The sequence below is a fragment of the Schistocerca gregaria genome, chromosome 7, assembly GCF_023897955.1.
Source record: "Schistocerca gregaria isolate iqSchGreg1 chromosome 7, iqSchGreg1.2, whole genome shotgun sequence".
NCBI classification, from domain to species: domain Eukaryota; kingdom Metazoa; phylum Arthropoda; class Insecta; order Orthoptera; family Acrididae; genus Schistocerca; species Schistocerca gregaria.
This window is the reverse complement of record NC_064926.1, coordinates 220809546-220833333: the sequence shown is the minus strand read 5'-3', so window position 1 is coordinate 220833333 and position 23788 is coordinate 220809546. Positions and strand designations below refer to the sequence as shown.

At 43.5% G+C, this 23788-nt stretch overlaps 1 protein-coding gene across 1 annotated transcript in view; it reads left to right on the top strand.

Moving 5' to 3' along the window:
- LOC126282356 (putative methyltransferase NSUN7) overlaps nucleotides 1-21872 on the top strand; it is a 331497-nt gene extending 309625 nt beyond the window's left edge. The window contains exons 9-11 of the mRNA XM_049982014.1: nucleotides 1443-1616; nucleotides 6778-6891; nucleotides 21405-21872. Of these exons, the coding sequence (XP_049837971.1) occupies nucleotides 1443-1616; nucleotides 6778-6891; nucleotides 21405-21872 (756 nt within the window). The remainder of the gene's footprint in view (nucleotides 1-1442; nucleotides 1617-6777; nucleotides 6892-21404) is intronic.
- Nucleotides 21873-23788: the final 1916 nt, after the last annotated feature.

The following is a 23788-nucleotide window of genomic DNA, read 5'->3' as shown; positions in this document are numbered from 1 at the left end:
GGCCATTAAAATTGCTACACCACGAAGATGACGTGCTACAGAAGCGAAATTTAAAGTACAGAAAAAAAGATGCTCTGATTTGCAAATGATTAGTTTTTCAGAGCATTCACACAAGGTTGGCGCCTGTGGCGACACCTACAACGTGCTGACATGAGGAAAGTATACAACCGATTTCTCATACACAAACAGCAGTTGACCGGTGTTGTCTGGTGAAACGCTGTTGTGATGGCTCGTGTAAGGAGGAGAAATGCGTACAATCAGGTTTCCGACTTTGATAGAGGTCGGATTGTAGCCTAACGCGATTGCGGTTTTATCGTATCGCGACATTGCTGCTCGCGTTGGTCGAGATCCAACGACTGTTAGCAGAATATTGAATCGGTGGGTTCAGGAGGGTAATACGGAACGCCGTGCTGGATCCCAACGGCCTCGTATCACTAGCAGTCGAGATGACAGGCACCTTATCCGCATGGCTGTAACGGATCGTGCAGCCACGTCTCAATCCCTGAGTCAACAGATGGGGACGTTTGCAAGACAACAACCATCTGCATGAACAGTTCGACGACGTTTGCAGCAGCATCGACTATCAGCTCGGAGACCATGGCTGCGGTTACCCTTGACGCTGCATCACAGACAGGAGCGCCTGCGCTGGAGTACTCAACGACGAACCTGGGTGCACGAATGGCAAAACGTTGTTTTTTCGGATGAATCCAGGTTCTGGTTACAGCATCATGATGGTCGCATCCGTGTTTGGCGACATCGCGATGAACGCACATTGGAAGCGTGTATTCGTCATCGCCATACTGGCGTATCACCCCGCGTGATGGTATGGGGTGCCATTGGTTACACGTCTAGGTCACCTCTTGTTCGCATTGACGGCACTTTGAACAGTGGACGTTACATTTCAGATGTGTTACGACCCGTGGCTCTACCCTTCATTCGATCCCTGCGAAACCCTACATTTCAGCAGGATAATGCACGACCGCATGTTGCAGGTCCTGTACGGGCCTTTCTGGATACAGAAAATGTTCGACTGCTGCCCTGGCCAGCACATTCTCCAGATCTCTGACGAATTGAAAACGTCGGGTCAATGGTGGCCGAGCAACTGGCTCGTCACAATACGCCAGTCACTACTCTTGATGAACTGTGGTATCGTGTTGAAGCGCCTGGGCAGCTTTACCTGTACACGCCATCCAAGCTCTGTTTGACTCAATGCCCAGGCGTATGAAGGCAATTATTTTCGTCAGAGGTGGTTGTTCTCGGTACTGATTTCTCAGGATCTATGCACCCAAACTGCGTGAAAATGTAATCAGATGTCAGTTCTAGTATAATATATTTGTGCAATGAATATCCGTTTATCATCTGCATTTCTTCTTGGTGTAGCAATATTAATGGGCAATAGTGTAATACTCGATTATGTCACGAGATCGTGTGCGGTGTTTCAGATCCAGGTGGTGCTGTACGAGACGCACTCTATCGTGGCTGCGGAGAACAGTGACATGGTGTCGAGGCTGGTGCGCGAGGTGAACCACGCGGCGCTGGAGCGGCACGCCGAGGAGCGTGGGAGGCCCCTGCAGCCCGGGGTGCCGCCTCCAGACCACCTCTTCCAGGACCTCCAGGTGGGCCTCGGCTCTTGTTGTGGACAACGCGTAGTGCTGAACATTTCGTCCAAGTCATGTTGGGAAGAAGTCTAAAAGTTCTTCACAATTCATCTGGTGGATAGAAATAAATTTGTGAAAAACATTCTACTCCGATCACCTTCAGATCACCCTTAATCATAAGTATCAATAGTAGTCATATGTAAGACCACAGGAGATAAAAAGTCCTCCATTAGGTGTTTCCACTTTTATTACTATATTGCCCAACGAAATTCCCAATCCTCTTTCAGTTCGTCTTCTTTCTTGTTATATCTTATTTCCCCATCATTCTTTCATCTTCTCTTCGTGTTGTCATCTCCGTTGTACTATTCATGCTGCTAATGATGTTTCACATTTACCCTAAAGGGATACTTTTAAATGTAGTAGTTTATTCCTAAAAAGTTTCTCTCTCTCCCTTTTACTCCTGATTTTTGAGTTTTGTTTCTTTTCAGGCTGTTTTTAGTTGTTTCTCTGATCAGACTGTTTTTAATTTCGTGTGCTAAAAACATTTTATCTGTCCTCACTCACTATTTAAAATTCTCCAAACAAGACGAACCTTCGTCTTGACATTAATTTCTCTTTGTTCATACACAAACATACAAAATGACATTTTGTTCATTATTGTACAATATAATTTAATTTAATTTGGAAACCACCAGTACGAACTTACAGTGCTAAAATATAAAAAAAATTACAGCGTCGAAAATTATATGTACTTTTGAAATGAGCCCTACCAAATTGTCATCTGAGTAAATAAATTAACTGTTACTCATTTAAATGAACATAATTATGAACTAATGTATTCGGGAAAGCCGTATATATTAACCCTTTCTATTTTACGTACTAAGGTGTTTCCATGTTTGCCTTTTGTTACTGCGGTGGAAAACTTGGGAATGATGTAATGAACGTGAAAAATGTAGTTGCAACTGCGCTACACTTTTCAGGCGCCCCACTTCTCATTTCTGCAAGCTATGCTCTTTGATACCTATTTCCTTATAAGCTTTACCAGTACCTACTCTCTCCACCTCAGATTCTTTAAAGATTCGAAGTGCCACATGTAAAACACCTTGAAACGTCCGATTACTTTACAGATGAATTATTGCATTAAATGTTAAGGCATGCAAAACCATTATGCTTTAAGATGCAAAACTCTGATTTTATTTTGCTTTGATTTGTTTCGGATTATTCATCCATAAATAATGAAAAAGTCAGAACCAAAACTGGTAAACCAAAAAGTGATAACACCTTTATTTCCTTTATTTGTTCACGTAAGACCTTTTTCGTGAATAGGGCACAGTGTCAAGCCGTTTATTTTCGGCTTGATCATAACAAAATAAAATTACAAATGGAAAATTTATAAAATGTTCAAAATTAAGTTTAATGTTCGTTGGGAGTCCCTAAATGCTCTCTTTATCAAACACTAGCCGAGTATACTGTGGGTAATTTACGCTCTATTTTTTTAAAAAACGTAGTGCTTCAGGCATCTCAGTGTTAATGATGGCTTTTCTCCTGAGCTATCAGTGTGTCACACAATGATATAATTTTGCACGCACATTGAGTGGTAGAAGTGGATGCTGTCTGCAAAAGTGTTGCCAATACAATTAGTAGAAAAGAAGCAATAGATTAAAACGCCGTGTCTAATGCTGAAGTTTTAATGTATGAAAAGCGAAAATGTAATAAGTGATAAAATAATTTCCTTTGATCATTTGGGGGAGGTGGGTGTCAGTGAGAAAAGATTTAGAAGTTGCTTGAAATTATGGTTAACTTTTGTTGAAAATCACTAAGTACTCCCATTCTCAAATGCTAGGTGAATATTACAGGACCATATCATTAACGTCGATATGCAGCAGGATTTTTTAACATATATTGTGTTCGAACGTTATGTATTACCTCGAAGACAACGGTCCATTGACACACAAGGAACACAGATTTAGAAAACATCGTTCCTGTGAAACACAAGTAGCTCTTTACACACACGAAGTGTTGACTGTTATTGACAAGGGATTTCAAATTGATTGCGTATTTCTAGATTTCCAGAAAGCTTTTGACACTGTACCTCGCAAACGTCTTTTACTCAAATTCGGTACTTATGAAATATCGTTTCAGTTACGTAACTGGATTCGTGATTTCTTCTAGTAACTGACGGAAAGTCATCGACTAAACTAGAAGTGATTTGTGTCGTTCACCAAGGTAGCTTCATAGGCTGTGTGCTGTTCGTTATGTATATAAACAATTTATGAGATAATCTGACGAGTCGTCTTAGGTTGTTTTGCAGGTGATGCTGTCGTTTATCGTCTAGTAAAATCATCAGAATATCAAAACAAATTGCAAAACGATTTAGAAACGATATCTGAATGGTGCGAAAATTGGCAGTTGACCCTAAATAACGAAAAGTGTATGGTCATCGACATGAGTGCTACAAGGAATCCGTTAAACTTCGGTTGCGAGATAAATCAGTCAAATCTAAAGGCCGTATATTCTACTAAATACCTAGGAATTACAATTACGAACTACTTAAATTGGAAAGAACACATAGAAAATGTTGTGGGGAAGACAAACTAGAGACTACGTTTTATTGGCAGTACACTTAGAAAACGTAACAGAATTACTAAAGAGACTGCCTGCACTACGCTTGTCCGTCCTCCTTTGGAGTATTGCTGCACGGTCTGAGATCCTTACTAGATTGGATGAATGGAGAACATAAAGTTCAAAGAAGAGCAGCGCTCTTTGTACCAACGCGAAATAGGGAGGAGAGCATCACTGATACACGATTTGGTGTTTTTCATTTCGGCGGAATCTTCTCACGAAACGTCAGTCAGCAACTTTTTCTTTCAAATGCGAAAATATTTTGTTGACGCCGACCTACACAGGGGGAAACGACCATGATAATTAAAGAAGGGAAATCAGAGATCGCACGGAAAGATATAGGTGTTCGTTTCTTCCGCACGCTGTTCGAAATTGGAATAATAGAGAATTATTGCGAAGGTGGTTCGATGAACCCTCTGCCAGGCACTTCAGTGTGATTTGCAGAGTATAGATATAGATGTAAGTGTAGATGAATATAGTATGTTTAATTTGCGCGCTGAGTCACACTGCCTCAATACATTTACGCAGTTTCTAATTATAATATTGTTAAACCTTTAACGTAAGGGGATACCTCTTCATAAGTAGGTTATGACAGTATTTCAAATTTTAAAATACGATCAATAATTATATGAAGGACTGAGAACGAAATTTTTGTTGCCCCTGAAAATAGTTAGATAGGCTACCTGCAGCTGTAACTGGGTTGCCGTTTTGGCCATTCAGTAATACAGAGTGCGATAACGATGCAATATCCTGTAGATAATTAACTTTTTCTAGAGTATTTGCTGAAATAATGTTCAGAGTTATTCTTTCACAGGTGAGGGACACTGCGTTCTTCTGTTCAGTTTTCTTTAAAAACTTGGGGGACTTATTTCTTCGTTTGCATTCACTTTAAATAATATAAAAAAAACTTCCACATACATTGCTTATTTTTATAACTATTAGTATACAGGTCAGATTTTTAGTACAACTGCAGCCAAAGAGTATGTTACCTGGAACAGACAAAAAAGAACTTTTATACACTGATAGAATCGCTTGTCCGTGTTACTATCCAGGTTTAGCCTATTCGAATTTACTAGAATCTCATGGGTCCAGAAATCATAATACTTAGGAAATTAAGACATTCCTGAGATGTTGAAAACTGCAGTATTTTGAAATACCAAATTAATGTCGGTAGATTGCTCAGTACATAGAGATCGACCGTCTCCGCTAGTATCAATACATTTACGAAGGTCGTATTTTACGCTAAGTTTGGTACATGCTTTGCTCGAGGCACGTGACACCGCAGGACTTCCATCCGCCAAGCGAAACTGGGTTGCAAAGGGAGGCAAATTTGAGGCGTTTTCTAACGAGATGCTCTGAGAATCGGACACACAGGAGGCGCGCGATCAGTCCACGTGGTACTTCATGTTAGTGATCTGTGTGCAGCTGGCTCAAACGCCGTAATACTGATAAATGGTGTTTACTGCATGTACAGTCGAGCTGTACTGAGCTCAGTTAAGTGTGAATTGCTGCTGTTTATTTTTGGGTCTACGTAGTTTCAAAATCATGCCACTTTTTAGGACACAGGATCATTTTGATTTAATCCAGCAACGTGCGCTCCCGACTGCCCATTGAGTGACTATGAGATTTGCTAACACCAGTAATTAGCTCAGTAATATTCCTGTGTAGAAGATTTATTTATTAGTAACCAGGAAACAATTATTAAACCTTCAGATAACTTAGTCATCCATTTAATCTGACTACTGCGTCTCAACTATCAGTGACTCTGAGTTTCTGTAACTTTTATTACTGTACGACAGTGCAGTGTCGCTGTTGTGTGTGTGTGTGTGTGTGTGTGTGTGTGTGTGTGTGTGTGTGTGTGTGGTTTTAGGTTTTCGGGCGCTGTTGAACTATATAGTTCTAAGCAAAGTTGCTTAGCATGTCCGAAGGAACAGACACTGCATTGACGATCAACAGCCGCATTTTATGTAAAAAATGATTCGCAAATTATGATTATGGTTCCGCATCATCTGTAGAATACTTCAGAACAAAAGAAAATTTGTCATCAGTCCCCTAGACTTAGAACTACTTAAACCTAACTAACCTAAGGGCGTCACACACATCCATACGAGAGGCAGGATTCGAACATGCGACCATAGCAGCAGCGCGGTTCCGGACTGAAGCACCTAGAACCGCTCGGTCACAGCAGCCTGCTGTTAAGGAGACCTCTTGCGAAGGAGAAAAACCGTTTCGTGTCCGGGTCCGACACACATTTTAATTTGCTTTGAAATATTCTACAGCTGATGCAGAACCATAATCGCAATTTGAGAATCGTTCCTTAACTTTTATTATGCCTATGTTATAAAATAAAGGATAAACATAAGAAATGCTAATATTTTCCTTTCACGAGTCCTTGGCCAGCTCCTCTTTCACGATGCCTGTCAATATGTAACATATAAAACATAGAGAAAGAATACTTTACCTAAAAAATGAACCTTTCATCGTACAGAGTGGTAGATTCGAAACACAACCCAGTGTTTTGCAAGAAAAAACGAGGATCATTTTTCCTTGCTTTCAGGTGCCACCCTGCGATCTGTTCGAAGTTGGTACACTCCCTGATATGGGCCCCAATGGCGAAGATCACCATAACTTCGAAGAAGAGGGTTGCTATCTGGCCGTCCTCCAGCGAAAGGTAACTCTTTGCTACTAATTATAACAAGGATACCAAATGACAGCCTTTTTTTTTGTAACTTTTGTAGGCAGAGAAGCCTGTGGCTGAACAGGTTAGTGAAGCATAACGGAGCAACAGCGTTTCTTTCATATGTGCCATCTCTCAGATATTGTTAGAAACATATCGAGAGGCTGAGGCGAAGTATCGAACAATGCATCGACGCCATTACGCGCAGTGTTCCTGCATCTTGTTTCAAGTGTTTTTCTTGCGTGTATCCGCAATACGCAGATGTTAATATCTCATAAATAACTAAATATTGGTTAGTTACAGTTAAACTAAATCATTACCATTCTCTTGATTGTATGCTAAGCACCATTTTTACGTAGTTCAAATATTATCTATATCCATGCAAGAGGCTGTAGCAGTTGTAATAACTGGAAGAATGGACTATAAGAAAGCAGCAGCTCAGTTCAACTTTCCTCACACCTCATCAGACTCTTATGCGAAGAAAAAATGTGAAACCAAAGATTGTTGTATCAAAAAAGCAGTGACCTGTTTAATTATGTTCTTACTTTACAATAAGAGGCTAAATTAGTCGGATATTTGGCTACAATGCAAACTAAAAATATTTAGTCTAACGATTAACGAACTTCGAGAATCAGCATATGAATTGGCTGTTCGTAACAATTTACCTCAGTTTGGCAACGACAGAAAAGTATGATTGTAGTGGGTAAGAAGATTTTTGCGACTCCATGAAACACAGAGTTTACGGAAATCAGAAGCGACTTCAGTGGCTCGAGCTATGTGTTGTAATAAATCAGCAATTGACAAATTCTTTGATTTGCAGGTTAGTGTTGTCGATGAGAGCAATTTTGTTGAGGCTAAAATATCAGCAAACCCTAGATGTCACTGAATAATACATGCTCTGAAACAGCGTAGGAAATTGGGGACTTTCACCTCAGCTGAAAGAGGTAATATTGTGACAGTGACGATCTTCTTTCTCACATTTAGTATGTACGTCCTTCCAAGGGAACAGATGAGGCAGGAGTTCCAGACTGGTCTCCCAGCCGGTGCGCTACCAGAGATTCACGACATGGGTGAATAAATAAAATCCAGGTCTTCTCACTCTTGACGAGAATTCTCTTACACAAAAAATTTGGAACTAATCGAGCTAGCAAGAAATAACGGGATTATACTTTTGCGTTTGCCGCTGCCAACCTCTCGCAGAGTCTAGCAGTTGAATACAGCCTATCTGAAACCTCTTAGCAAGTGTTACGAGGATAAAATTCATAAATAGTTAAGACCATATACCGAAAAAAACGATGACATTGTTTGAAATTGCTACCTTGCTTGGCAGTACACATTTTCAGTCATCAACAGCGTTAAAAGCTATTCATGGTTTTCGAAAACCTAGAATATGGACTGTTGAGAGGAATGTCTTTAGAACTGAAGATTTCCTACCCTCAGCAACCACTGATAATGAGCTGCAAACTCCAAAGAAAACTTAAGCAGGACCTAAAACATCGGGACTGGGACCTCCTCCGTAGCTGAAACACCCACATCACACTCATGCAACGTGCCTTCTTATGGAATAGCAATACCTTTAAAATATATACACATAAAAAAGTTTTGCGTCACCACGGTTCCCAGAACTCATGAAGATAAACGCTGGCTGTGTATATTTATAGCAGACACAGTTCCTTTGACTGTTTAGAGATGTCACTAAACCCGCCCAAAGATGTAAACAACCGGTTCGATCGCGTCCACATTGTTACTTTTTGCCAGGAAGGGCTCTCAACAACGATAGTGTCCAGGCGTCTCGGAGTGATCCAAAGCGACGTTGTTCGGACATGGAGGAAAGACAGAGAGACAGGAACTGTCGATGACATGCCTCGATCAGGCCTCCCAAGGGCTACTATTGCAGTGGATGACCGCTACCTACGGATTATTGGGAACCCTGACAGCAACGCCATCATGTTGATTAATGCTTTTCGTGCAGCCACTAGACGTCGTATTACGAGTAAAACTGTGCGCATTAGGCTGCATGATGCGCAACTTCACTCCCGACTTCCATGGCGAGGTCCACCTTAGTAACCATGACACCATGCAGAGCGGGACAGATGGGCCCAACAACATGCCTAATGGACCGCTCAGGATCGGCATCACGTTCTCTTCACCGATGAGGACCGCATATGCCTTCAACAAGACAGTCGACGGAGACGTGTTTGGACGCAACCCGCTCAGGCTGAACGCGTTAGACACATTGTCCAGCGAGTGCAGCAAGGTGGAGGTTCCCTGCTGTTTTGGGGTGGAATTATGTGGAGCCGACGTACACCGGTGGTTGTAATGGAGGGCGCCTTAACAGCTGTTCAATACGTGAACGCCATCCTCCGGTCGATAGTACAACCATATCGGCAGCATACTGGCGAGGCATTCATGTTCATGGACGACAATTCGCGTCCCCATCGGAGAAATCTTGTGAATTACTTCCTTCAGACTGAATGGCTGAATGGCTCTGAGCACTATGGGACTTAACAGCTGAGGTCGTCATCAGTCCCCTAGAACTTAGAACTACTTAAACCTAACTAACCTAAGGACATCACACACATCCATGCCCGAGGCAGGATTCGAACCTGCGACCATAGCGGTCACGCGGTTCCAGACTGAAGCGCCTAGAACCGCACGGCCACAACGGCCGGCTACTTCCTTCAGGATAACATTGCTCGACTAGAGTGGCCAGCATCTTCTCCAGATATGAACCCTATCGGACATGTCTGGAATAGTTTGAAAAGGGCTGTTAATGGACGACGTGACCCACCAATCACTGTGAGGGATCTACGCCGAATCGCCGTTGAGGAGTAGGACAATCTGGACCAACAGTGCCTTAATGAACTTGTGGCTAGTATGCCACGACGAATACAGGCATGAATCAGTGCAAGAGGACGTGCTACTGGGTATTAGAAGTACCGGTGTGTACAGCAATCTGGACCACCACCTCTGATGGTCTCACTGTTTGGTGGTACAACATGCAACGTGTGGTTTTCATGAGCAGTGATGTTTATGTTGATCTCTATTCCAATTTTGCCGGCCGCGGTGATCTAGCGGTTCTAGGCGCTCAGTCCGGAGCCGCGCGACTGCTACGGTCGCAGGTTCGAATCCTGACTGGGGCATGGATGTGTGTGATGTCCTTAGGTTCGTTAGGTTTAAGTAGTTCTAAGTTCTAGGGGAACAGATGTTGAGTCCCATAGTGCTCAGAGCCATTTTCTATTCCAATTTTCTGTACAGGTTCCGGAACCCTTGGAACCGAGGTGATGCATAATGTTTTTTGATGTGTGTAGTTTTCAAGTTTCCCCCTCCAGAGAGCATACTACCTGTTTCGAAAATAGCAAAGAACAACAAAAGGGTGTCAATAAATACAGGTAAAATAGTTATTTTGACCTCTTATCCTTACAATAAAAGCAGAGGTTGAAGAAACTGAGAAGAAATCTAAGCCGTATAGCCCTAAGTCCGCAAAAAGGCATCTTGAATTAGTTCATGTACCAGAAAGAGTCTGAAGAAGAATGCAAGAAGCGTAAAGCTACATCTGCATCGTCAATAACTAAGAAGAGAGGCTCCAAAACAACCTCATTTATGTCTAACGGTAGTGGTCAATTCAAAGAAGCCGACGAATGCCTTTATTGTTTTGATTATTTTGAATAGAGCTGGAGCAAATGTTCTGTGTGCGTCAAGTCGGCTAGCAATCCACGTTCGGGTGTCGACAGTGAGGACGAGGCTACCCACGTACACAATTGACTCAAAGCATAAAATTTTATAGTTTATAAGCCATTCACAACTAAATTTTGTACGTGAAATATATACAGTGTGTTCGGAAATTGCCGTTATAAACGCGTTCGATTTGTAGAGGGGAGTGAATACATAATATTTTGAATAGGAACCAATGTCCGCAAACGTATCCTTCCAATACTGCAGCCATTTGAAATCAAGTCGATAGGTAGGTATGCAACAGGGTTGTCATAGTGGGGATGGTTATGTCGGATCGGCTGATGTCATTTGATGTCTGTCTTACCTCCCTGACGTGGCTCGAGCCGCATTCACGCGTCTGTGAGTGTTAGAAGCGCATGGTTGAAAACATGTTTCCAGGATACACCGACAAAAACCTTCTGTGCGGCTAAAGTCACGGTAATGGAATAGTTGGTCGTTGTCTTTATAAAGATATTCCTCCACAAAGTACGATCCATCGCATACGCTTTGCACCACAAGTACACAACGGCTTCGAGAAATGGGTACCTTCACCGTCAGCAGGCGTGACTGTGATACTCCAAGAATACAACGAACATCCGAATTGGAAGAGTGTTTGTGAAAACTAATTAAGTTCTCTTTTTGTTTCTTTGGTTATTAGTGAGTGGAACTGTAAAAACAAGTGTTGTACTGGTTCAGGCCTAATAAAGTACTTGTAAAAGTGGTCGCGTTACCAACTTGTTACGAAACTGATATAGCACGGAAACGATCCTCTCTACATTTTATATCCTCTCTACTTCGACCATCATCAGTTATTTTACTTCCTAAATAGCAAAACTCCTTTACTACTTTAAGTGTCTCATTTCCTAATCTAATTCCCTCAGCATCACCCGATTTAATTTGACTACATTCCATTATCCTCGTTTTGCTTTTGTTGATGTTCATCTTATATCCTCCTTTCAAGACACTGTCCATTCCGTTCAACTGCTCTTCCAAGTCCTTTGCCGTCTCTGACAGAATTACAATGTCATCGGCGAACCTCAAAGTTTTTACTTCGTCTCCATGAATTTTAATACCTACTCCAAATTTTTCTTTTGTTTCCTTTACTGCTTGCTCAATATACAGATTGAATAACATCGGGGAGAGGCTACAACCCTGTCTCACTCCTTTCCCAACCACTGCTTCCCTTTCATGCCCCTCGACTCTTATGACTGCCATCTGGTTTCTGTACAAATTGTAAATAGCCTTTCGCTCCCTGTATTTTACCCCTGCCACCTTTAGAATTTGAAAAAGAGTATTCCAGTCAACATTGTCAAAAGCTTTCTCTAAGTCTACAAATGCTAGAAACGTAGGTTTGCCTTTTCTTAATCTTTCTTCTAAGATAAGTCGTAAGGTCAGTATTGCCTCACGTGTTCCAACATTTCTACGGAATCCAAACTGATCCTCCCCGAGGTCCGCATCTACCAGTTTTTCCATTCGTCTGTAAAGAATTCGCGTTAGTATTTTGCAGCTGTGACTTATTAAACTGATAGTTCGGTAATTTTCACATCTGTCAGCACCTGCTTTCTTTGGGATTGGAATTATTATATTCTTCTTGAAGTCTGAGGGTATTTGGCCTGTCTCATACATGTTGCTCACCAGCTGGTAGAGTTTTGTCATGACTGGCTCTCCCAAGGCCGTCAGTAGTTCCAATGGAATGTTGTCTACTCCGGGGGCCTTGTTCCGACTCAGGTCTTTCAGTGCTCTGTCAAACTCTTCACGCAATATCGTATCACCCATTTCGTCTTCATCTACATCCTCTTCCATTTCCATAATATTGTCCTCAAGTACATCACCTTTGTATAAACCTTCTATATACTCCTTCCACCTTTCTGCCTTCCCTTCTTTGCTTAGAACTGGGTTGCCATCTGAGCTCTTGATATTCATACACATGGTTCTCTTCTCTCCAAAGGTCTCTTTAATTTTCCTGTAGGCAGTATCTATCTTACCCCTAGTGAGATAAGCCTCTACATCCTTACATTTATCCTCTAGCCATCCCTGTTTAGCCATTTTGCACTTCCTCTCGATCTCATTTTTGAGACGTTTGTATTCCTTTTTGCCTGCTTCATTTACTGCATTTTTATATTTTCTCCTTTCATCAATTAAATTCAATATTTCTTCTGTTACCCAAGGATTTCTAGCAGCCCTCGTCTTTTTACCTACTTTATCCTCTGCTGCCTTCACTACTTCATCCCTCAGAGCTACCCATTCTTCTTCTACTGTATTTCTTTCCCCTATTCCTGTCAATTGTTCCCTTATGCTCTCCCTGAAACTCTGTACAACCTCTGGTTCTTTCAGTTTATCCAGGTCCCATCTCCTTAATTTCCCACATTTTTGCAGTTTCTTCAGTTTTAATCTACAGGTCATAACCAATAGATTGTGGTCAGAGTCCACATCTGCCCCTGGAAATGTCTTACAACTTAAAACCTGGTTCCTAAATCTCTGTCTTACCATTATATAATCTATCTGATACCTTTTAGTATCTCCAGGGTTCTTCCACGTATACAACCTTCTTTCATGATTCTTAAACCAAGTGTTACCTATGACTAAGTTGTGCTCTGTACAAAATTCTACTAGGCGGCTTCCTCTTTCATTTCTTAGCCCCAATCCATATTCACCTACTATGTTTCCTTCTCTCCCTTTTCCTACTACCGAATTCCAGTCACCCATTACTATTAAATTTTCGTCTCCCTTCACTATCTGAATAATTTCTTTTATTTCATCGTACATTTCTTCAATTTCTTCGTCATCTGCAGAGCTAGTTGGCATATAAACTTGTACTACTGTAGTAGGTGTGGGCTTCGTATCTATCTTGGCCACAATAATGCGTTCACTATGCTGTTTGTAGTAGCTTACCCGCATTCCTATTTTCCTATTCATTATTAAACCTACTCCTGCATTACCCCTATTTGATTTTGTGTTTATAACCCTGTAATCACCTGACCAGAAGTCTTGTTCCTCCTGCCACCGAACTTCACTAATTCCCACTATATCTAACTTTAACCTATCTATTTCCCTTTTTAAATTTTCTAACCTACCTGCCCGATTAAGGGATCTGACATTCCACGCTCCGATCCGTAGAACGCCAGTTTTCTTTCTCCTGATAACGACATCCTCCTGAGTAGTCCCCGCCCGGAGATCCGAATGGGGGACTATTTTACCTCCGGAATATTTTACCCAAGAGGATGCCATCATCATTTAATCATACAGTAAAGCTGCATGTCCTCGGGAAAAATTACGGCTGTAGTTTCTCCTTGCTTTCAGCCGTTCGCAGTACCAGCACAGCAAGGCCGTTTTGGTTAATGTTACAAGGCCAGATCAGTCAATCATCCAGACTGTTGGCCCTGCAACTACTGAAAAGGCTGCTGGCCCTCTTCAGGAACCACACGTTTGTCTGGCCTCTCAACAGATACCCCTCCGTTGTGGTTGTACCTACAGTACGGCCATCTGTACCGCTGAGGCACGCAAGCCTCCCCACCAACGGCAAGGTCCATGGTTCATGGGGGGGTTTTCTTCAGGTATGCCAACCAAAACCATTCATTGGTGATTAGATTCTGTACAGCTACGTACTAAACTGCAGAAATGTTGATTATTTCGTTTCAGCGGTTGTTCCAAATAGTTTCAGACATTTTCTGTGGGATTAAAATTGGGTGATTTAAGTTTGCTCAGTGTTTTTAAAACAAGGAACGTAAGCGTGCAGACCTGTAACCATGATTTTGTCATCATGTTGTTGTTGAATACTTGGTCACAGAGAATGTTGATGTTCATGTTCTTGGTATCCTGAATGAGTGGGACCAAATCATGGTATGTGGAACCCCCCGAAATATCATAGAACCACTTCCAACCTTGACTACATAACAACTACGCTCTATGAATCATTTGAAAAGAGGCAAACCGCTACTCATCGAAGCACACTAGATGCCGCCAGTTGGTTACTCTCCAGTTTCTGTGTAGTTTACGCCACTGAGGACTCACACCTTATATATAGCTTTGAAAATATGGTTCAAATGGCTCTGAGCACTATGGGACTTAACATCTGAAGTCATCAGTCCCCTAGAACTTAGAACTACTTAAACCTAACTAACCTAAGGACATCACACACATCCATGCCCGAGGCAGGATTCGAACCTGCGACCGTAGCAGTCGCGCGGTTCCGGACTGAAGAGCCTATAACCGCTCGGTCACCGCGGCCGGCCTTCCTGGCATCCTCCCGCCGATATTAATGCTGAAGACATTGCAAGTACGTCATCTTTCTGACTTATTAGAGCTGTGACGAGTATAGTTTCAATCAACAGATTCAACCGCCTCAGTTTTCTTTTATTTGATTAACTCTGTTACTGTCTCTTAGCTTGTTGGTGGAGCATTAATTAATAACTTCTTTAATTAATATCTTCCTCGTAATGGCCCAGTCACATTAATGTTACCACTGCCTGTATTCTACGTCAACGTGCAACAACCACTCACAGAGGGCACTTGACAGCACTAAAAGTGTAGGGTAAATAAGCGTGACGAGGTGGAGGGCGGGGGGGGGGGGGGGGGGTGGGAGTTGAGAGGCACGCATAAAGACGTGCAGTCGTTGTCGTACTGCGTAAGCGGAGTGATTTATCTGACGTCCAAAAGCGCATGATCATTGACTTTCGGGCCAAGATTGGAGGCAGTTCAGAAACTGCTAATTTTGTGAAATGGTCCGACATCCGTAAGGGCGAGTAGATGTGCAACTGTTGAGCAACTGACCTTCCAGATGAACCAAGGGGCTCCCAACAGTGTTTCCTCAACGATCATTCAGCGAACGTTGCTGCATATGGGCTCCTACAGTAGGCGCCTGGTCGGTGCACCTATGATTGCTGCTGTTCGTTGTCGACGAACGCAACTGGATGCCCAATGAGTGGTGACAGTAGGTCTCCTCAGATGAATCACGAAATATAAGAAAGAAAATACCCTGCAACAACGTTATGGTCTGGGGAAGGTTTTTGTGTCATTTCCTAGATGATTTCGTCATTCTGGATGGCACAACGGATCACCACAAGTATACATCTATCCTTGGGGATCATATCCATCTCCATGTGCACTTTGTTTTTCCACGACACGATGGCATCTACCAGCAAGACAATGCAATGTGCCACGTAGCTCGCAGTGTACGTGTTTGGTTCTAAGAGCACTAGGATGAGTTTACCGAACTCCCCTGGCCACCAAATTCCCAGCGATTAACCGAACCGTGAATCTGTGGTACCACCTCGATCGGGCTGTTCATACCATTCATCGTGAACCGAGAAACCTAGCGCAGCTGGCCACAGCACTGGAGTCCTCACTGCTCCCCATCTCCATCGGTACCATCCAGAACCTCATTGACACACTGCACATCTCGCAGAGGGCCGCTGCAAAAGGTGGTTAGTCAGGCTTTTGACTGGTAGTCACATTAATGAGGTTGGACAGTTTACCCGTGTAATTAGTAAGAAACTTTTATTTCTCATTTCATTCTTGTATATATGGACTCAACGAATAATCGCATTTCAGCAATGTTTAGATTAATACTGAATAGAAGTTTGAATACAAAGAATTTAATTCACAAAGACTCAGTTTTGTCTGCTACGATCAAATGTGAGAAAGGGTGGGGCAGGTGGCTGTTGCTAAGGACGGAGAGTTTTTTTATATGAGTTTTGTGACCCCAACGTAGCAGGAATGGAGAGTGCCTGCTAACTGCACAGAACGCAATTTTTTTGTGGCCATCAAGTTTTTCCTTTAGCCATTCAGGTGTCATTCTGACTCAGCACTGTAACAAAAAGTCCGATAGTCCGGAAATTGGTGCAACCTGAAAAAACGACATCTTTTGAGCCAAATTTGCCAGTGCTTAATTGTGCAGGTCACGATTTAAATATCCCAAGTGTTAGCAGAGGTTACCCCTCTTCATAGCTGTAGCCTGAGGATTCTCAAACGCCCATTTAGAACTGCTTCAACTACTGAGCATTCTGTCTGCGATGAAACAGACTTCATCTAAGAAATGTACATTCACGGAAAAATGAAGATCGGCCACACATTACTGCATCACCCATTGGCTCAACACAACGCACCACCGTTTTTGACACGGTTGAAGAAACAAGCAGCGAATTGTACAACCTTGTCAATATTTACAAGACGATATGAGGATGTGTGAAAGAACTCGTAACTCACTGCAGAGATAAGGGCAGGACTGCATCCAAAATACGAGGACGTGAGGCGGGGCACTTCCCTTAACAGGTACATTTGTACCGTAAATTGTGATGTGTAACCTGCCGAAGTAATATTGTAATTCTTGTTAAAGTAGGGCATGGGTGAAATTTGAGGCCTGTTAGATGAGGACTTCAGAGAAAAGATTGCTTTCCGAATACGTTTTACTGACTAAGACAATATTTCATACTGAAGCCAATGGCGGCTCGTAACCACACTTTCCACAATTTAGGTTTTCACGGCGGGTATTAATTTCACTTAAAACTTCCAGGCTGACAGGCCGTGGTCGATATGTAAAACTTTCCTCAGACGTTTCATCTCCAGCTGACAGAGATATCAAATGGTTCAAATGGCTCTAAGCACTATGGGACTTAACATCTGAGGTCATCAGTCGCCTAGAACTTAAAACTACTTAAACCTAACTAACCTAAAGACATCACACACATCCATGCCCGAGGCAGGATTCGAACCTGCGACCGTAGCAGCCGCGTGCTTCCTGGCTGAAGCGCCTAGAACCGCTCGGCCATCAGGGCCGGCCAGAGAGATAACCACGGTGGTGAAGTGGCGAACTGCAGTCAGAACTCTTTTTTTTTCTTTACTGTTATTTCATCCCCCCTCGCCTCATGTGGGTGGAGGAGTGGGCTGCCAGCTGTACAATCAGCCCCTCTTCAGCCAATAGATATTATTCTTTATTTCTGATGCTAAACACAAAACAAGGAGACATATTTACCATGAATTTAAAATTGCTTTAAAAGGTGATGTTCGTAGGAGACTGTCTTCACGAGTAGTTTAACACCGTTGATGAAAGTGTGGACAGACAATACTGTTAAAAACACTCGAAGAACACTAAACACTTAAAAAACACTGAACACGACAGTAGGAGTACTGACCATTAAAAACGGAGCACAGTACAGTCTCACTAAAACTGGAAAAGGACCTTCCCTCGGATGGGGGGTTGTTTATGAATAGAAAGGTGGATACGAAGAGAGATAGGGCACTGGTGGGGAAGAGGACAGAGGGCTAGTAAGAGGTGGTGTGAGACAAGGGTGGCTGTGGGCGACAAGGAAAGAGAAGTAGCTGGTATTGGAATCTACAAACTTGAAAGGAAAAGGTGGTGGAGGCGTCAGGGAAGAGGAAAAGGGGGTATGGGGAGAAGACTAGGAGGAGCCCTTTGGGGTTGAGTAAGGTGGGTTGGATTCAGATTTGGTAGTTAGTTCTCCTATGAACATCACCTTTTAAAAAAATTTTAAATTCATGGTAAATATGTCTCCTTGTTTTGTGTTTAGCATCAGAGATAAAGAATAATATCTATTGGCTGAAGCGTGGGCAGATTGTACCGCTGTCAGCCCATTCCTCCACCCACACGGGGCGAGGGCGGATGAAATAACAGTGATTGAAAAAAAAAGAGTTCTGACTGCAGTTCGCCACTTCACCACCGTGGATATCTCTCACAGCCGTAGATGAAACGTCTGAGGAGAGTCTTACATATAGACTACTGCCTGTCAGCCTGGAAATTTTAAGTGAAATTAATACCCACCGTGAAATCTTAAACTGTGGAAAGTGTGGTTACACGCCACCATTGGCTTCATTATGGAATATTGCTCTAGACAGTAAAACGTATCCGAAAATCAAACTTTTCTATCACGTCCTCATCTAATAGGCCTCAAATTTCACCCATACCCTACTTTATCAGGAAATGCAATATTACTTCAACGGGTTACACGTTACAATTTACTGTACAGCCATATCTATTAAGGGAAGTGCTCCACCTTATGTCCTCGCATTTTGGGTGCAATACTGCCCTTGTCTCTGTAGTGAGTTACAAATCCTTTCAAACATCCCCAGAACATCTTGTAAATCTTGACAAGACTGTACAGTTAATTGCTTACTTCTTCAACCATTTCAAAAAGAGTGCTGCGTTGCGTTGAGTCAATGGGTGGTGCAGTAATGTGTGGCCGATCCTCACTTTTCCGTGAATTTTTTTTTCTTGGATGGAGCCTTTTTCACCACAGGCAGAATGGTCAGTAGTTGAGACAGTCCTACATAGCCGTTTGAGAATCGTCAGGCTACAGCTACAAAGAGCAGTAACGTCTTCTAGCACTTGGGATATTGAAATCGTGACCTGTACAATAGAGCAATACAAAAATTGGCGCAAATGATGTGGTTGGAGAGAGGGAGACAATTGAAATTTCTTTGGGAGAGGATGTGGAGGACGTGGTAGTGGAGGGTAGATGGTATGTGTAGATACAGGCGTGGCAGCATACTAGGATTGGAAAAGAGAGGGGCCACAGTAAGGTTGTTGGAGTCGAGTTTGCGGATGGTGTAGTTTATTCGGAGGTGTTCAATGTGAGTGAGGAGAGGTTGGAAATTGATGAGTTGGTAAACATTCCCTGTTGTAGAAGATAAGCTGATGCCGAAAGCTAGCCAGAAAGCATGGCGTTCGAGGATCTGGAGGGACTTAAAGCACTTGGGTCGGGCGACCCATGCAACATTTTCATAACAAACGATGGAGCAGAACTAGGATTTGTATGTGTGGAGGACAGTGTTTGGGTGCAGTCCACGTATTTGGCCAGTTAGTAGTTTCAGTCTGTTGTGGGCTTTCTGTCCGACGGATAGTAGGTGAGGTTTCCACGTTAGTTGCTGGTGGAAGGTTAGTCAAAGGTATTTTAGTGTGTTAATTAGCTAGATAGAACAGTTGTAAATGGTGGAGCAGCAGTCGTGCAGATGGAAGGTGCCGCTGGTGGGTCCTGTAATTAAATCAGAACTCGAGGGAGTGCCGAATGTATAGGCATTGTAGAAGTGCTTCACATGCCGGCGGCTATGAGACTGTCTGCGGTAGTGCCAACATTCTCGACTGACAGTAATCGATTGTCATTCCGTCGGTGCGAAGTCGACATCCATATTTTTTCTATTGACACCTTCCCCTTTTTTCTGTTAAAACTACACTAATGGCCATTAAAATTGCTATATCAAGAAGAAATGCAAATGATAAACGTGTATTCATTGGACAAATATATTATACTAGAACTGATATGTGATTACATTTTCACCCAATTTGCGTGCATAGATCCTGAGAAATGAGTACCCAGAACTACCACCTGTGGCCGTAATAACGGCCTTGATACGTCTGGGCATTGAGCCAAACAGAGCTTGGATGGCGTGTACAAGTACAGCTGCCCATGCAGCTTCAACACGATTCCACAGTTCATCAAGAGTAGTGACTGACGTAATGTGACGAGCCAGTTGCTCGGCCACCATTGACCAGACGTTTTCAATTGGTGAGAGATCTGGAGAATGTGCTGGCCAGGGCAGCAGTCGAACGTTTTCTGTATCAAGAAAGGCCCGTACAGGACCTGCAATATGCGGTCGTGCATTATCCTGCTGAAATGTAGGGTTTCGCAGGGATCGAATGAAGGGTAGAGCCACGGGTCGTAACACATCTGTAACGTAAGGGCCACAGTTCAAAGTGCCGTCAGTGCGAAAAAGGGGTGACCGAGACGTGTAACCAATGGCACCCCGTACCATCACGCCGGGTGTTACGCCAGTATGGCGATGACGAATACACACACGTTTCCCATGTGCGTTCACCGCATTGTCGCCAAACACGGATGCGACCATCATGATGCTGTAAAAAGAACCTTGATTCATCCGAAAAAATTACGTTTTGCCATTCGTGCACCCAGGTTCGTCGTTGAGTACACCATCGCAGGCGCTCGTGTCTGTGACGCAGAGTCAAGGGTAACTGCAGCCGTGATCTCCGAGCTGATAGTCCCTGCTGCTGGAAACGTCGTGAACTGTTCGTACAGATGGCCATTGTCTCACAAACGTCCCCATCTGTTGACTCAGGGATAGAGACGTGGCTGCACGATTCGTTAGAGCCATGCGGATAAGATGCCTGTCATCTCGACTGCTAGTGATACGAGGCCGTTGGGATCCAGCACGGCGTTCCGTATTACCCTCCTGAACCCATCGATTCCATATTCTGCTATCAGTCATTGGATCTCGGCCAAAGCGAGCAGCAATGTCGCGATACGATAAACCGCAATCGCGTTAGGTTGCAATCCAACCTTTATCAAAGTGGGAAACGTGATGGTACGCATTTCTCCTCCTTACACGAGGCATCACAACAACGTTTCACTAGGCAACCCCAGTCAACTGCTATTTGTGTATGAGAAATCGGTTGTATACTTTCCTCATGTCAGCATGTTGTAGGTATCGCCACCGGCGGCAACCTTGTGTGAATGCTCTGTAAAGCTAATCATTTGCATATCACAGAATGTTCTTTCTGTCGGTTAAGTTTCGCTTCTGTAGCACGTCATCTTCGTGATGTAGAAATTTTAATGGCCAGTAGTGTATTACGGTTTTATAAATGTTGATAGCCACTCTGTAGAAGCACGCTTGATAATGATATGTTTTCGATATGACGAACGTCTTAGACGGTCGCTGTGCACCGTGAAAATGTCAGCCTTTGCTAAATGTTCTTGTTAAGACATCGAGTCCGTGAATACGTAGCCTCACACGGTGTGCAAAGGATGGATGACGGTTGTGTGCAGGAGGTGGTGCGGCTCGACAACAAGTACATGATCGACATAGCGGAGTCACGCGGGCTGTTCGGCATTCCGGCGGGCGCCAAGAAGTCGGCGGCCGGGCGGCGACGGCGCGAGCAGGCGGCGGCGTCGGCGGCGGCGTCGGCGGCGGCGGCGTCGCAGGGCAGCAGCGGCAAGAGGCGGCGCAGCGCGGCGGAGCTGGAGCGGCTGGCCAGGCCGACGCGCGCCTCGCTGCTGCGGTCGGCGGTCGGCCTGGAGGGCGACGCGGCCACGTGCCCGCGCATGGAGGCGCACCTGCGCGCCTGGAGGGGCGCGGACGCGCGCCGCTGGTGGCGAGAGGCGGCGCGGCACGTGGCCGGGGGGCAGCCCGGCCCGCTGCGGCTCACCAGGACGCGCCGCAGGCCCAACCGGCCGCCGCTCGCGCTGCCCGTCACCTCGCTGCCCACGTCGCCCGCCGACAGCGGGCCGCAATAGTTCTGCGTCTCTGTACAAGCAATAAAACGTCCCTATCAACATCACGCCGTGTACTCTCACTCACCGAACACTTGTCCTTTCCACAGCTACGCTGTGCCTACTGACATAATCCTGAACAGTCCACGAGACTCAAGAGGGCCATAGACACGGGTTCACAGATAGATGCCGTGTTTCTTGACGTTCGATACAGTTCCCCACACTCGTTTAATGAACAAAGTAAGAGCATATGGACTATCAGACCAATTTGCGACTGGATTGAAGAGTTCCTAGATAACAGAACGCAGCATGTCATTCTCAATGGAGAGAAGTCTTCCGAAGTAAGAGTGATTTCAGGTGTGCCGCAGGGGAGTGTCATAGGACCGTTGCTATTCACAATATACATAAATGCCTTGTGGATGACATCGGAAGTTCAATGAGGCTTTTCGCAGATGATGCTGTGGTGTATCGAGAGGTTGTAACAATGGAAAATTGTACTGAAATGCAAGAGGATCTGCAGCGAATTGACGCATGGTGCAGGGAATAGCAATTGAATCACAATGTAGACAAGTGTAATGTGCTGCGAATACATAGAAAGATAGATCCCTTATCATTTGGCTACAAAAAAGCAGGTCAGCAACTGGAAGCAGTTAATTCCATAAATTATCTGGAAGTGCGCGTTAGGAGTGATTTAAAATGGAATGATCATATAAAGTTGATCGTCGGTAAAGCAGGTGCCAGACTGACATTCATTGGAAGAATCCTAAGGAAATGCAATCCGAAAACAGAGGAAGTAGGTTACAGTACGCTTGTTTGCCCACTGCCTGAATACTGCTCAGCAGTGTGGGATCCGTACCAGATAGAGTCGATAGAAGAGATAGAGAAGATACAACGGAGAGCAGCGCGTTTCGTTACAGGATCATTTAGTAATCGCGAAAGCGTTACAGAGATGATAGATAAACTCCAGTGGAAGACTCTGCAAGAGAGACGCTCAGTAGCTCGGTACGGCCTTTTGTTTCGAGAACATACCTTCACCGAGGAGTCAAGCAGTATATTGCTCCCTCCTACGTATATCTCGCGAAGAGACGATGAGCATAAAACCAGAGAGGTTAGGGCCCACACAGAAGCATACCGACAATCCTTCTTTCCACGAACAATACGAGACTGGAATAGAAGGGAGAACCGATAGAGGTACTCAGAGTACCCTCCGCCACACACCGTCAGGTGGCTTGCGGAGTATGGATGTAGATGTAGATGTACATATTCTGCGATCTGGCGAAGACACTGGACTGCGTAAATCACAATATATCTACATCTACATGGATACTCTGCAAGTCACATTTAAGGGGGATAGGACGTCAAACGGGCCGACTTGGAGCAGGAGAGGCACCACAGGATATTTTAATTTCCACTGTCTATACTTTTACAAGTAAATTCATAAAACTTTGTCAGTATGACCAGGAAGGATTCAGGATTCACACTTGTAGCAGCGAAGGTTCAAAAACATAACAAAATAATTTTTTTACATTTGAAATTTCATCTTTTTTTCACTTACTATTGACTGCATTTGTTGCTATAGGTACACTTTTCTTCATAAGTAAGAGAGATTGTTCGATGAATTTTGCAGAGCATACAATCCATACTTAAAAGGTGTCTGAAACTCTAGTATCTATTTAATTTATGGAAAAATGAATGAGCTTTTTAAACTTAATGTTTAGAAAAAAATCAAATTTTTTAGTTAATTTTCTCAATTTTTACCACAGTTTTTAATAGATTTGGAAAATTCTAGAGTATGCTGTGCAAAATTCATCAAAGATTCTCTCTTACTTGTGAAGAAAAACGTACCTATAGCAATAAATGCAGCCAACAGTAAGTGAAAATATGATTAAATTTCATATCTAAAAAAAATATTTTGCTATGTTTTTGCACTTCCACTGCTA